Source organism: Dreissena polymorpha, chromosome 13, assembly GCF_020536995.1.
Source record: "Dreissena polymorpha isolate Duluth1 chromosome 13, UMN_Dpol_1.0, whole genome shotgun sequence".
Classification (NCBI taxonomy): domain Eukaryota; kingdom Metazoa; phylum Mollusca; class Bivalvia; order Myida; family Dreissenidae; genus Dreissena; species Dreissena polymorpha.
Window position 1 is genome coordinate 49,713,232 of NC_068367.1, and position 16,177 is coordinate 49,729,408.

Genomic DNA, 16,177 nt, shown 5'->3' on the forward strand with positions numbered 1-16,177 from the left:
TTATGAACTAAAAACGACAAAAGTTTTTAGGAATAGAAGGATATACCGGTACCAAAAGAGAAAGAAACAAGTCATTTTGTTCTTAGCCCTTTCTCATCATATCTTATGAACCTCTTTATTATTGCAATCTTTTAAGAAAAGTCTTCAATTTGATTTGATTTTTTAAGGCACTACAAAATGTATTTCTGAGCAGTAAAAGTTTAGCTCCTAAATGACACACTTACAACGACAGATCAAGAATTTCACATGACACAGATCAAGCGCCTCACATGACACAGATCAAGCATTTCACAGGACACATATCAAGTGCCTCACATGACACAGATCAAGCATTTCACAGGACACAGATCAAGCATTTCACATGACACAGATCAAGCATTTCACAGGACACAGATCAAGCATTTCACATGACACAGATCAAGCGTCTCACATGACACAGATCAAGCATTTCACATGACACATATCAAGAATTTCACAGGACACAGATCAAGCGTCTAACATACCATGATGAGGTGCTGCTCCTGCTGGATGGGCTGCGTACCTGGGCCTCAGACACACTGCCCATGCGTGAGGTTGCCGCGTGGAGAGGCTCGGGTTTCTCTGAGGACTTGCTCTGCATGCGCTGGCGACACAGGTCCTATCAGGGGCAAATTACTCTGGGTTTTATTTATTATTTTTGGGGGGATAATAACTCTGTGTTTTAATTTCCAGCTTTTATGGTGAAATAACTATGCGTTTAAATTATTTATTTTTTCTGGGGAAATAATAACTCTACATTTTAATAATAAACTTTTATGAGGAAATATCTGTGTTTAAATAATAAACTTTTTGGGGAAAATAACTCTATGTTTTAATTATTAACTTTTAAGGGTTTAACTCTGTGTTTGTTTTATTAAGTTTTTGGAAGAAATAACTGTGTGTTTAAAAATATAAACTTTTGAGGGAAATAACTTTGGGTTTTTATTATTAACTTTTGGAGGAAATAACTCTGTGTTTTAGTAATCAACTTTTGAGAGAACTAATGCTGTGTTTTAATTATTGACTTTTATGAAGAAATGACTCAGTGTTTTAATTATTAATTTTTCATATCATCTTTATAAGTGCACTTTTAAGATATTGAATCAAATGACTTTTTTTTTAAAAAACATTGCAGGCTACCAAATACTATCAACTGATAAGCTTACTTCGGTTTTAGGGCAATTTTAGGCAAACCACTGATCTAAGTATGCAGGTTTGAACAGTAGTGTTGTAATACTAACAAATATATATATCAAACTATAATGTCCAGAAAGTCTTGGTCTGGCCGGGGGAACGGAAATAATATTGTGCTTTGTGACCCATTTTTGTGACTGATGGTAGCTTCTTGAGAATTGACTTTTCAAAATGAAAGTAGAGGACTGGTTTACTTAAAAGAATAAAAGTAAAATCCTGCCCAGATTCTAAATAAAGTTACATAATTTATAATTGGGGGTAAACGCTCCAAACTCAATGAGTATTTAACCAAAATTAACAGTACTAGTGCAATAAAAAACAAGAGGGCCATGGTGGACCTGTATCGCTCCACTGTTTTTTTATGCGAAAAAAGCGTGCAATGCGCATGGGTTGAAATGTACTCAAGCATGTGACTTTCTCTTTCTATCCCTCGTCCCACTGGGCGCTTAAAGTGGGAAGGGTGAGCATTTTTTATATATGGAAAACGTTACTACGGTGTAAACTAAACAGACTAAAAAGTCTGGGAATTGTCGCACAGGTCCTTTGCTTATATATAACGTAGGTACATTTATCTCTCCAAAAGATATTGTCGCTCTTTCTATTTCACATATTTTTAGATGCTGAAGATCAAATCAACGCATGTTTTACAAGATTAATGAAAATTCCTTCATTCAATCATGAATCTTTTTCCAAAATTCCAAAAAGTGTTTTTAGGTTTCAAAGTTTCTGTTACTTATATAGTTAATGACATATGCAAAATACCTAATGACGTAGATCACCTGAACTTTACTTCATTCTTGAGGCATTAGTGAATGTAGCAGGATTGTTAACGTGGTGAAGAAATTGTTTATTGTACCAAGAAGATATTTGCCTGAGGAAACATAAAGTTACGAGTTTTTCAGGTTTATGAGGTGCCGAAAGTCAGTAGGAATGATAACTTTGTAGAAGTTGTTTGTTAAACAAAGTAAATGTTTATGAGACAAAAAATTGAATTATAATTCATCAAGATGTTGCGATCATGGCATCACTACTGGCATATGGCGTGAGGTTTAAAGAGATATCATGACAAACAATTAGTTTGACCTAACTTTCCTTTACTTTTCCTTCTGACATTTGTTTACGGTCATGTTAGTTTTTGAAAAATACTAGGATTACAATATATATTGAAATAAGGTATCTGACCTATTCTCTGATAGGTTGCTAGTAATAGACTTAGCGGCAGTCATGTTATAAACAAGGGGATTGTTCACGGCATTGGTAGAATATTCTTTTAATAGATACATCTTTTTTAAGTTAGATTCTCCTTACTTTTTTGCTACTGAATATTAAAATCACTTAATTACAAGGTACAATTTGTTGTTAAGTTTATCTTGAACAAATATTTTTTGCAATCTGTTTATAAATTATAAAATGTCATTCAACAATTTTTTTTGATAAAAATAGGCCCTATAATAAAACAAGAATTTTGAGAATGTTAACATAAAAGAATAATACTAACCATTTGGTGAAAACAAACAAAACAATACAATTTTTTTTATAAAATGTTATATATATACATATTTAATGGACTAAATATAAACAAACACACTTGAGTGTTGTTCTTGTGTTAATGATGTATTAAACTGAGTTAAATTAATACATATAATTTGTTTACCTTTCAATATCTTGCATTTCACATCTTTAGTTCAATGCTATTTAAATTAACTGAACAGCGTGACAAACATAATAAAGCAGAATATGCATATGAATCTGATTATACACAGATCCACTATCATATAAATCAAATCATGTTTGTCTATTTCCATGTTCGAAAGATCCTCTTCTAAATTGTTTTACTTCACGAGTAGACTAAACTCCAATTTGCAAACACTGGTTTCCGTGACACAAATTCACTGTGCACATTTCTAAACAAAATATGTGTTACTTGTATCTAAAAGGTAGTCTTTTTCGTTGACAAACACATTTCATTATTCCTATCAAACTATATGATGTCAGTCATTATTTCGATTGATATTTGTCATTTCAATAATCTTAATTTTCGCTTCACAACGGCGCCATTTGCATACGAAATACCAAACACATTTTATGAAACCGATTTTAATTGGAAGGTTGGGAAACGACAGCCAATTATATCGCTCATTTTAAAAATGCTTAGGCAGAATCTACCAGTGTAAAATGCGGAGAGATTTCGCGGGCCACGGATATATTAAGCATATGTTCATTTTTGTGACCCCCGGGGCAGGGTCAAATTTGACCCCAGGGGCATCATTTGAACAAACTAAGTAAAGAACTATTAGATGTCACTACATACCGAATTTGATAGCCCTAGGCCCTATGGTTATGGACAAGAAGATTTTTAAAGTTTGCACAAAATAGGCTTTATATAAGCATATGTTCAATTTTGTGACCCCCGGGGCAGGGTCAAATTTGACCCCAGGGGCATAATTTGAAGAAATTCGGTAGAGGACTATTAGATGTCTCTACATACCCGATTATATAAACCTAGGCCCAATGGTTATGGACGAGAAGATTTTGAAAGTTTTCACAAAATAGTCCTTATATAAGCAAATTTTCAATTTAGTGACCTCCGGGGCGGGGTCAAATTTGACCCCAGGGGCATAATTTGAACAAATTTGAAAGAGTTTCACCCAAGGAACATTCCTGAGAAATTTCATCAGAATTGGACCAGTGCTTTAGGAGAAGAAGATGTTTAAAGAAAAAGTTAACGCATGGACGCACGCACGACGGACACAGGACCATGACATAAGCCCCGCTGGCCTCTGGCCAGTGGAGCTAAAAATCAAATCAAAAAGGAATCGGATGTTAATCTTAATTCCATACTACTATTATCCATAATCTCTACCATTAGAAGCCATTGTGCAGTAACCTTTGGAGCAGTCATGCAAGATTTCAAAGACAGAATTCTGGTCCGAGACTGCTATAGAAAGCAGGATGCTGACATGTGCCTGGGGAATGGATGATAACCGTCTACAAGACAAAACTCACAAGGGCAGACAACCAATGTCCTTAAAAATAGGAGTCTTGGTTGTGAGGCAAAAAATCCATTAATATGCAAGCAGTAAGTCTCTGTAGCCAATTAGAGGGGACAATTTGCTATTTATCACAATAGACCAATTGTCTCATTGCGATCGTGAAATATGCAGAGATACAGAGATAAACTTACGGCATTAACATTAACACCTAAATTAGTTAATACTAAAATACTAATAAAGGTTCTTTGCCATACATGATCGCTCCAAACATTTAGCATATTCTACATTTAATTGCTTTGAAAACTCATAGGCCTTTATGCTGTGTACTTTCTGTCCTTCATATTCTATCTACAGACTCACTGTTGTACCAAAATTTGCAAAGCAATATTACTACCTTATTTATTGACAATTACAAACATAGTCATTGTTTCATGTTATCTCCTAAAACATTTTGTCCCTGCTTCATTAACAGATTGCCATGTATATAATAGTATTGTTTTGTTGTTTTTTGCCAAACAATTCAACAAGTTGAATCCAGGTCAGCCCAGTGGTTGGTTCATTCGCTCCTCTTCTAGGCAAGCCGGGTTCAATCTATAATCCCAGAACCATGTGGGTTCAGTTGGTTGTTGCCATACAAAAAGAATGGCTTTTCTCCACATACTCTGGCTTCCCCCGAAAACACAATACCACACAAAAATTGATAATCTTTTAGTAACAACTAAAAATAGCTGGTAATTGCAGCTTTAATTCAAAATCTGTCCCTTACTTTGTGTGTCTAGTTAGCCAATTAGGTAGGAGTGCTAGGACACACTTGGGTCTTCCCATAATGCAGCCTCAGGCATTGAAGAAGCTCACAAGCATTGAAATACACACACACAGATTCCTCAAGTCTGATTCATGATTCATGCAAAGATCTAATGACATTTTGACCCATTGCCCAGGACCAGAATAAACCAGGAGCCAAGCATATGACATCCAAGGAGCCAAATATTGCAGACAATTATTCTCTGATGGTTAGCTAAGCGGTTCTCATTTCTTTTAATATGCATGCAGAAACCTTGAAACTACGTCTTGTCTACTTGCATGAGGAACAAGGATCAATTGTGATGTGTGTCATACTTGGTCCAGCTCTAGAAGAAATTATAAATGGTTTAAAAGTATGGCTTCTTTTGTTTTATAAATGGTTAAAAGTCTGGCCTCTTTGTTTTATACATAGTTTAACAGTCTGGCCTCTTTTGTTTTATAAATGGTTTAAAAGTCTGGCCTCTTAGTTCTATAAATGGTTTAAATGTCTGACCTCTTTGTTTTAAAAATAGTTTAAAAGTCTGGCCTATTTTGTTTTTTTAAATGGTTTAAAAGTCTGGCCTCTTTGGTTTTTTTTTTAATGATTTTAAAAGTCTGGCCTATTTTGTTTTATAAATGGTTTAAAAGTCTGGCCTCTTTGTTTTTTTTAAATGGTTTTAAAAGTCTGGCCTCTTTTGTTTTATAAAACCCAGTTTATTTTAGCAGAAATGTGGACCCTTCAATGGAGAGTATCTTGAGCATACTAGTATGTTGATGAATCAAGAGTTCTCTCAAATTCCTGAATAAGAGTTACTGTCCATTCTATAAAGCCAGTGCATTTTACTGGAGTCAAGGTTGCCATGGAAACAGTTTCATAGCACAGTAGTCTGCTCTGATTTTCCCAATCCAATTGATCTAAGATGTTCAATCAATACACCAAAACACAGTAGGTTAACTCGGCTTATCAGTAAAGATCAAAGATAAGGCTCTACAGTGCATTAGTACATGTACAGTTATTTTATTACATAAAAACTATAGGTTTATTAAATTGCATGCAAACTACTGTCTTATGTACACCACATTTTATGAAGGAAGTTCCAGGTTTATACAAGGGAGTTAACTATTAGAAAGTATGTACAGGTTATCTTTCTTTAACATTATTGCTTATCAGAACTAGACTGTTCACATGTTTTCACTATATACATATAGAGAAAACTTCCCCACCCCCTGGCAGCCATGTTTTTGCCACCAATCATGACCATTTTCGAACTCGTCCGAGATATCTATAAAATTGATGTTTAGAAGAAACAAATGATGATTAGGCAAAAAATGTGACTTCTAGAGTGTTCACAAGTTTTTTTTATTATATAAATATAAGGAAAATGCCCCCCCCCCCTGGCGGCCATGCTTTTTTACCGATCCAAACCATTTTCAAACTCAACCGTCATATCCAGAAAACACCACATGTTCTGATCAAATTTCATGAAGATTGGACCAAAAATGTGACTTTTAGAGTGTTCACATGTTTTCGCTATATACTTATAGAGAAAACTGCCCCGCCCCCTGGCGGCCATGTTTTTTCACCAATCTGGACCATTTTTGAACTCGTCCGAGATATCAATGAAACCAATGTTTTGTCCAAATTTCATGATGATTGGGCAAAAATTGTGATTTATAGAGTGTTCTCAAGGTTTCTCTATAGCCATATAAGAAATACAGCCCCGCCTCCTGGCGGCCATGTTTTTCAAGCGGCCGGAACTATTTTTAAACTCAACCAACATATCATCAAGACAAACATTTTGACAAAGTTACATGAAGATTGGGCATCAAATGTGACTTCTACAGTGTTCACAAGGTTTGTCTTTTTTTTTTGACCTAGTGACCTAGTTTTTGACCCAGCATGACCCAGTTTCGAACTCAGTCAAGGTATCAATGGGACAAATTTCATGAAGATTAGACAATAAATGGCCTCTGAAGTGTTCACAAGGCAAATGTTGATGACGGACGACGGACAACACACGATGGATAAAAGGCAATCACAAAAGCTCACCATGAGGGCATTGTGCTCTGGTGAGCTAAAAAGGTTTAAAAGTATGGCCTCTTAGGTCTATAAATGGTTTACAAATCTGGCCTCTCTGCTTTAAGTTTTAGTTCATGATAATTGAAAAAAACTGAACAAGAGCTGTGTTTGTAAAACATTATGCCCCCTACTGTGCCGCTTTAAAGCAATATATATTTGACCTTTGATCTTAAAGGACACTAAAAATGTGCAGCTCCATGAAATACCCATGCATGCCAAATATCAAGTTGCTATCATCAATATTACAAAAGTTATGACCAAGGTTAAAGATTTGGGACAGACACACACATACAATGACAGACAGACAGATACAATGACAGAGACAGGCCAAAACAATGTACCCCCGATCATTCGATCCAGGGGCATAAAAACTAATTTCAAACACCATACCTACTGCCATATTTCAAAGTCTGAGATTTAATTGTGTAAATTTACAGTGCACATTTACCAACATAGCTTTTAGAATGATTGTAAGAGCAGTGTAAAATGGTGCAAAATGGGGTATTATGCTAGTTGCCATAAGTGTAGATCCAGACTCACAGGACTGCGCTTTTGCGCAATCTGGTCAGGAGCTACCCTGTTCACTTATGAGACCACGAATCTTTGCATGACTTTAGCAGAAAGGGTATCTCCTAACCGCACTGTGCAAATCTAAAGGCAAGTCCTTCTTCTCTTAAAATTTGGGATTATTAATTGAATGACCATTTTATATGTTTGATTCTCAAATATTATTGGTAATTAGATTTTACAGTACTGCCCCTTTAATATTTTTATTTTTTATTTTATAGTACTGCACCTTTAATTATATTTGATTTGTTAAAGTCATCGTGTCATCCCTTCTAAATTACGTCATCCGACACACTTTTACTGTTTTGGGCTACATGCATAGGTCATCGGGTTTATATTGTTAAACTGTATTAATATTTTCTCTCTGATGGGTGTTTCTTGTTTGATTTATTTTTTTAGCAGTCACATAAACAACCAAGCTATGTAATATGGATCTTTTACATACATTATTGCTGCTTCTTCCTGTATTTGCAAGATGATGATCTGAAGTATTAACTATATGATACTATATTCTTAAACCTTTTTTCTAAAAAGAAGGGATATAGTTGACACTTGTTCATAATTTCATTTCATCGTTCCTCAAAAAGTTGTAACTCTGTTGCTCTGGTCTCCTTCCTACAAATGTGTAATTAAATGATAACTAAATTGAATGCGTTTTAATTCCCGTTTATTATTGTTTAATTTGAGTTGCAATGCTATGAGGTCCAATTTTATTTACACTTATATGTATCATGAATATTGCTCGGCCAAGTGTGAGGTTGAGCGCTCTAAAACTGGTTTAAACCCCCAGTGCTTTGCATTGACGGTTCCAAGGCAGTGACCCCAGCTTTATTCTTCTATGTGTGTATGTTGTTTTGTATTGTGCTGTTAAGTACTGTTTTGGCATTGGTCACTTGCCTTAAATAAAGGACCAACTAATTGTTTATAACGAGAATGCAATTCTGCTCCAGCAGCTGGAGTTTCACTTCTTTTTATTGAACTACGATTGCCACATGCAGAATAGTACAAATGTTTGCACAATATGCTCATATTCACAAAACAACATAATTACATACAGGGACCATTACCAGTCCCTGGTGAAGTGAAATGAATATTAACAGTTCAGGTGTATTACAATATATTGTGTAAGGTATGTTAATCATGTGCAGTTTCTATAAGAACTGATGAATGTTCAACTGTTGATTCTTTTTATTTCTTGAGCATGAACTATTTAGGATTAATAAAATCAGGCAACTTGCTGTATCTTAATTGTATTTCATTTTTTATTTACTGTATTTCAATTTCATCCATCTATTAAGGTCTTTGAGTTAAAAACATTCATGTTCACTCATTTTAATATAAGAAAGCCGAAAACAGCAACTTTAATTTCCCAATTTTAGTTAAATTGATACGATTTTTCCCGATCCAAAGAGTTCCGGTCCATTTTCCAAAATATTGCAGAAAAAACAACAACATTCCTACCTGGTAATCCTTTGAAGCGGCCTCTGCATTCCCCTCAGGTCCAGCGGTGATCTGCTGCAGTTTGTCCTTGGAGCGCGAGTTACGCCTGATCAGGTACACAACGAACACCGCCAGCAAGATACCAGCAATGCAGCCACAAAGGACGAATGTAAGGATGAAGTAGCGGTCATCATGGGCCTTGTAGGCAACCTCAGTCTGCAAGGAAACATATCCATGTGCGTAAAGTGTCATCCAAGATTAGCCTGTGCAGTTTGCACAGGCTAATCAGGGACAACACTTTCAGCTTAGATGGAATTATTTGATTAGGCAGAAAGTGTTAACCCTGATAAGCCTGTGCAAACTGCGCAGGCTAATATGGGATGACACTTTAACACATGGATTTAGCCCAGTCAGAATGAAGTAGGGGTCATCATGTGCCTTGTGTGCTTCCTCTGTTTAGAAGAAACATTGGCAAGTCATTTACCCTTCCACACTTGGATAGGATGCGTTTGCAGTACCATAGAAAATCAAAATAAAGACCATTCTTACTAGAGTCAAATGATGAAGGCTTAAATTTCAACCCTTTGAGACTGATAAGTAGAAAACAGAATAAAAAACCTGAACAGACAGAAAATTACTAGCAGGCTTTTCTGGTTTAATGCTGCTTGCATATAGACATGTTCACTTTGCTTTTGAGCAGAGAAAGGCTTAATGCATCTGTATTTTTTTAAGTAAACTGCCCTTTGCAGATCAAGCATTTTCATCGTAAGTTCTTTCTAGCCTCAGCCTCAGTTTGAAAGCATGTGCATTAACCCTTTAGATGCTGGGAAATTTGTCGTCTGCTAAAATGTTGTCTGCTGAATTTCTAAAATTAGCATTGTCCTCGATTTTTTTCAAAGAATACTATCAGAATAGCAAACAGTTTGGATCCTGATGAGACGCCACGTTCTGTGGCTTCTCATCTGGATCCATACTGTTTGCAAAGGCCTTCAAAATTTGGTTCCAGCACTGAAAGAGTTAAATCGAGTTTGTTTTATTGTTGTGCTGCTTTCAAAAATATTTATCTCATAAAAGCTGAGACAGAGGTCAGTTAAGCTACTGACACTTTTTACTTTGTTCAGTGTCCATTATTATAAAGTAATTATGTATGTGAAGCTTCAATGCAATGGACTGGAACAATATTTCTAATGGTGACAGCGTGTATTCCTTTTGTACCATTTAAATGTTAATGACACACAATATATTTTTTAATGAACTAATTATATTCCTAACATGAATATTTAATACCAAAAAATGTTTATAATTAATAACGTAATTTGGTGATATTTCATGAATACAGGAGTCAAATAAATGAGTCGCGTTTTGAGAAAACTGGGCAAAATGCATGTGCGTAAAGTGTCGTCCCAGATTAGCCTGTGCAAACTGCACAGGCTAATCTGGTACGACACTTTCCGCTCAAACTAGATTTTTGGTAAAAAGAACTTCCTTTAAAATACCATAAAAGCGGAAAGTGTCGTCCCTGATTAGCCTGTGCAGACTGCACAGGCTAATCTGGGACGACACTTTACGCACATGCATTTTGCCCAATTTTCACAGAACAAGACACACATGGTGACAGACCTGGCATAAGTTCAGTACTTAAAAAAATCCGTTCTGTTTAGGACCTTTTTTAGGTTTGAAACTATACATGATACTCTATTGTGAGTTGCTATTAAACTCACTAATGCATGCAATAGTATTCTACAGATTATGTTGCTTATCAATCCTGTTTGATTTATGAAATTCATTTTACAAAGGCTTTTATACAATACACATAAAATATTTGTATGCTAAAAATATTATTTAAAATAAAAACAACAAAAGCACCACAATCCTATCGTTCAATGATTATATGCAAGTGTAATAGACAAAATTAATAATCACAAATATTTTGACATTTTTTAAATATTAAACTGGTATTCACAAACATTTGCATATTTTTGTAAATATTAAATCAATAAAAAGTACATCTTAATTTTAAAATTGTTTGAATAAATACATTCAATATCAATCAACATAATTAAAAGATATAAAATAACTTAATAGTAAATTAAATTTGAATTATACTTTGTAAACACAATTCAAAGATTAAAAATGAAAATAATATTATAAATTCATTACTTATAAATTATAGATTGCTTTAGATAATACAAGTTAAAATTGGAAATTAAGATACTTGCAATGCCTAATATCAAGCAAGTAGCTGAAAAGTACTAACTGAATAAAATATCAATCAAAAAAATATTTAAAAAAACATACCTAAAAGCCAGTGCACAAGTCATCATCTCTGACAAGAACCACACTACACCCTATCAGCAGTGTTACAAGTTCAGATGTGACAACACATTTGGGATTTCCCTTCCCCACCAGCTACCAGAATCAAGCCAGATAAATCTTTCCGGACCTAACCTGGCTCCAAAGATGCCATGAAGTCTTTTAAGCCGTTAAAATGTCTCTTGCCATTGGCTCGCCTGTGCATCTCAATTTGGAGTTCACAGCAGTATGTATTTCGCATCATTTCAATCCTCCATTTATTGATTGTCAACGTGTCCTAATGACAGACTGGTCACCATGGCAACTAAATTCAGCTTTCTTTGAAGCCATTTTATCATATTTAGGGAGATAATGCAAATCTGTACAAAGAATCTTGGATGAGCCTCATTCTGGGAAAACAGGGGTTAATGCATGTCGTAACCTGTCATCCCAGATTAGCCTGCGCAGTAAGCATAGTTTGCAATTTGCAAAGGCTAATCAGGGACAACACTTTCTACCTTTCCTTGTTTTTTGCTTAAAAAAAACTTCCTTTATTAAAAAATACAATAAAGGGGAAAGTGATGTCCCTGATAAGCCTGTGTGGACTGAACAGGGTAATTTGAGATGAAACTTTATGCACATGGGTTAAGCTCATTTTTGCGAGAACAAAGCTCACTATATGAAGTGCCATAACACAATTGCTGATGAGGGGCCAAGCCAGATTGTGAGTCCGAGATGATTACCTATCTATTCTTTCATTTCAATATCCTCACTTCATTGTCAGGGAATATCAATGACCTGTGAAAGCAATTCTGATCAAGTATTGATATATATTGCTGCGACTGATAGTAATCATGCCTGCAAAATTCACGTCCAGAGCCAAATGCGAGTGCTAATTGTGGATTGTCACCAACAGATTGAAGCATTCCATGAATTGTCAATATCATTAACAGACCATGATTGGTGCGAGTCAAAACCCAATGCAGTTGGCTTTGGTTAACCCTTTGCATGCTGGGAAATTTGTCGTCAGCTAAAATGTCATCTGCTGATTTTCTAAAAATAATATTTTCTTTGATTTTTTTTCCAAGAATACTATCAAAATAGCAAACAGTTTGGATCCAGATGAGACGCCACGTTCTGTGGCGTCTTATCTGGATCCAAACTGTTTGCAAAGGCCTTCAAAATGCGGTTCCAGCACTGAAAGAGTTAACTGCTATAACATCATGTTCAGACCATTCATTTAGACAGGAGACCTTTTACCCTGTTAGATTTCTGGTTATTTCTGACATGTTAGCCATTAGCATCAATATAAGTGAAAGGAAGCTATTGCTTCACTTAATTATTCCATATAAAACAAACATGACAGTAACATTTGCAGCTACTTATTTATGGTGGTATAGACCTTCACTAAATCTACAATAAATCAAACTAATATTCACATTTTCTCAAGAAATATTAGGATTTTCTATATAACTACCCTTGTCAAAAAAATAACCCACTTTCATACCAAAACACACTTAAACCAACATAAAACTGTGTTTTTTCTGAGTTTTTCTCAGCGGAAGTTGGTTTTTGCTATTAAAAGCGAGTTTTATGTGCGCTAATCTGTGCTTAACTGAGTTTAAAGTTGGTTATTTTAAGAAGATGTGTGTTTAAGCGAGTTTTTTCTGTAAGGAGTCAGTTTTTTGTGTGTCAAAAGTGAGCCTTTTTATTTATGAGTTGGTTTATGTGTGTTTAAGTGTGTCTTTTTGTTTTATATGCGAGTCTTTTACAACAGAAGTTGATCCTTTTTAAACAGAAGTGGGTTTAAGCGAGTTTAAATTGGTCTTTTTGTAAATAATTTGAGAGCTGAAACCAGGCTAAAAGACTCACATTAACACACTTTTCAATAAGTTGGTATTTTGTTTATAAATAATACTCATCAATGAAACAATAATTCTTCAACTAGGTCTTTGTTTCATGATTATAGCCATATATATACAAGTCAATTGTAAAGGGGCTTTTTTACAGCTTGTTTGCCATTGTCCCTATTGTAAATGTGTGTGCTCCCCATAATTTTTTAGTGAATATTGGATGAAAATGGCTCTTTCAGAACATCACAGGTTCACAGATGGACAACAAGTATCACTGCCAAAAACTATAAAAATGATAAAACTTAGTTTTATACCTGAAAATGAAAGAGTTTGTGTTTCGCTTTGATTTTTTTCTTTATATTTGTTTTTATTATAAACAATATCTTATGATTGTTTTATGTCTTAAAATTATTTTATTTTTTTAAATTTTAAAACAATCTTATATGATTGTTTATATTTGTTTAAATCAGTATTTACTTGTTAAATCTGCATATTTAAATAATTATGGTATTGGAAACATTATTTTGGAAATAATCTATTAATTTGTGTACATAAGTTATGCAAGATTTTGATATTTTCATATGATACCATTATATCCATTTTCTTAATTTGCAATAAAATAATAAGATGCCAAACATGACCTGTGTTACATAAACAGTCAACAAAATAACAAGACAATACCTAAAAATACCCCTTTTCACACCACTAACAATAAACAGATAACAATCTGTCAGGCATTCAGAGCTAAACAGGGTACTGATTATCAGGGGCAGATAAGGCTACTGATAGGGTTTGCCCAGACATAAGGCTGGAATGAGGTATAAGACTTTTGATTGGTTCAATTTTTTGCACAGGAAATTATTTGAAAACAACAACTTTTGAAAAACAAGCTGGTTTCAGCAATTGAATTGAGCTTAATTAAATTAACATTAAGACTTATAATTGTTCTGTAAAATGTATTGAAATACTGTCAGCATGAAGTATTGTGTGATGAAAACAATGTGTATTTTACTACAATTTGGAAATCAACAATAAGTTTGTTGGAAAAGAAGTTCAACTGTTTTTTTTTGGAATACTGAAGAAGAGTTTTAACAGGTTTGTATTGTCATTTCTTCATCCTTTTTTTTATTTAGTTTACTGAATTAATTATGATCATTTTTATATTTATGTATTGTCACTGGGAAATGTAAATTGATAAGTAAATGTATTGCAACTTAAAGGAAAAACAACACAATTTGAAGCAAAAATAGATGAACATACACATGACAAAGTGTAAATGTTGTGTACAGTGAATAATGGTGGTTGTGTTTTATGATTATTGTCATCTTTATTGTTATTTATAGATATTTCTGGTTATTACTGAACATATTTCTTTCCCTCATATTTTAATTTTGAAGGTTAAACTCTTGCCCCAAGAGCAAAAGGGGTAATCATACTACCTGATGTATGGACTTTTACACCAGGCTTTTACCCTGCACAAGCTGGCCAACTTGAGGGGAACTGAAGTGGGCAAACCTCGCCCTGTCCTTGAACAAGAAAGCTGGATTTGTTGAGAGGTAAAACTATACAGGTTATTGCATTTTAAAAGCGTCACAATTCTGACCAATGTGACAAATATTTTTAGAGTTTGAAATGTGATGAAAGTAAATTACAAGCTTTGGAAAATTACCAACTGTAAATATTTTGTCAAAACTCCTTTTCTTTTTTTGGTTTCAGAGTATCATTTAAGCTGAAATCCAGCATGAAACCAGGGAGGTGATGGCCATCGCACAGGCCATGTGTCGACCATTCACTTTCCACCAGCTTGTGACTTGCTCCATGAAGGGAGCAACAACTACAACTGGGTCACCAAGACCAAGCCTCCCCGCTGCTGAGAGAAATGCAATCATTGGTACTTTTTCTTCATCTTAAAAATTTAAAGTACCAGTTATCCATATAGAAATTCAATACACATTCTACAAATATTTTTCAGATCACTTACTGTTTACAGTCGCATAAATGATCATTTTATTACATCATTTGTGAAAAGGGAGAGTTTTTATAATCCAAGTGACAGTTAACAACAGTGTTTTTTTTTATTCATGAAGACAGGGATTGAAAAACTTTGTCCGTGTCTCTAGTCACTGTCTCCAGGACAATCAGTAATAAACTCATTTGTGTTGACTTCCTTAATATGCAAATATTTAACCTCTTTTTCTGGCTAGAGTATTTTCTATTTAAGAACAGATTTTGTTGTTTTTTTGCATGTTTTTAAAATGAATAGTCTATTATATTTTTTCAGATGTCATAGCCAAAACCTTTGACAAGCCTCTGGTTGATGTTGAAGAAAAGATGAGAGGTTGTTTAAGGCATCTGCGGCTGATGCACAAGTAGACTGAAGTCTTTGTAAATAAAATGTGCTGTTAAAATGATTATTTAACCATTGTTTTCGCTTTGTTATATAGATTTGCACCTGTTTCAACAACATTAACTTATTTTTATGCTCCCGTTAGGGTCTCATATAGCAGTTGAACTGTCCGTCTGTCTGTCTATCCGTCCGAAAACTTTAGCATTGGTCATAACTTTTGCAATATTGAAGAAAGCAACTTGATATTTAGCATGCATGTGTATCTCATTGAGCTGCACATTTTGAGTGGTGCAAGGTCAAGGTCATCCTTCAAGGTCAGAGGTCAAAATCCAATGGAAGAAATAAGCAAAGAGAGATAATATCTATACCTGCCAAATGATAAATAGAAATTTTATTTCAAAGCGACGCAGAAGGGGGCATTGTGTTTCTGACAAACACATCTCTTGTTTGTATTTATTCCATACAATCTTACTTTTTTCAGTTCTTTCTTTGTGTTCAATGTTACTTTATAACACTATTATATTTTATTATAACAATGCCATATCTGTCAAAATAGTTTTATCATGCTGTGTATATGGATATATATGTAAAGTTTTATGTTTTATCGTTT

The 16,177-nt window shown here is 34.4% G+C and overlaps 1 protein-coding gene and 1 long non-coding RNA gene across 4 annotated transcripts in view; one reads left to right on the top strand and one right to left on the bottom strand.

The window, feature by feature from the left end:
* The window catches only part of LOC127855320 (receptor-type tyrosine-protein phosphatase N2-like), a 266,493-nt gene that overhangs the window by 73,595 nt on the left and 176,721 nt on the right, over window positions 1-16,177 (bottom strand). For all 3 annotated transcript variants that reach the window (XM_052390790.1, XM_052390792.1, XM_052390791.1), the window contains exons 11-12: window positions 9,097-9,291; window positions 504-637 (exon numbers count right to left, since the gene is read on the bottom strand). In XM_052390790.1, coding sequence (XP_052246750.1) covers window positions 504-637; window positions 9,097-9,291 — 329 coding nt within the window. The remainder of the gene's footprint in view (window positions 1-503; window positions 638-9,096; window positions 9,292-16,177) is intronic.
* On the top strand, window positions 15,011-15,696 carry LOC127855329 (uncharacterized). The gene is made up of 2 exons (XR_008037484.1): window positions 15,011-15,111; window positions 15,502-15,696. It is a non-coding gene; the product is annotated as an uncharacterized LOC127855329 (long non-coding RNA).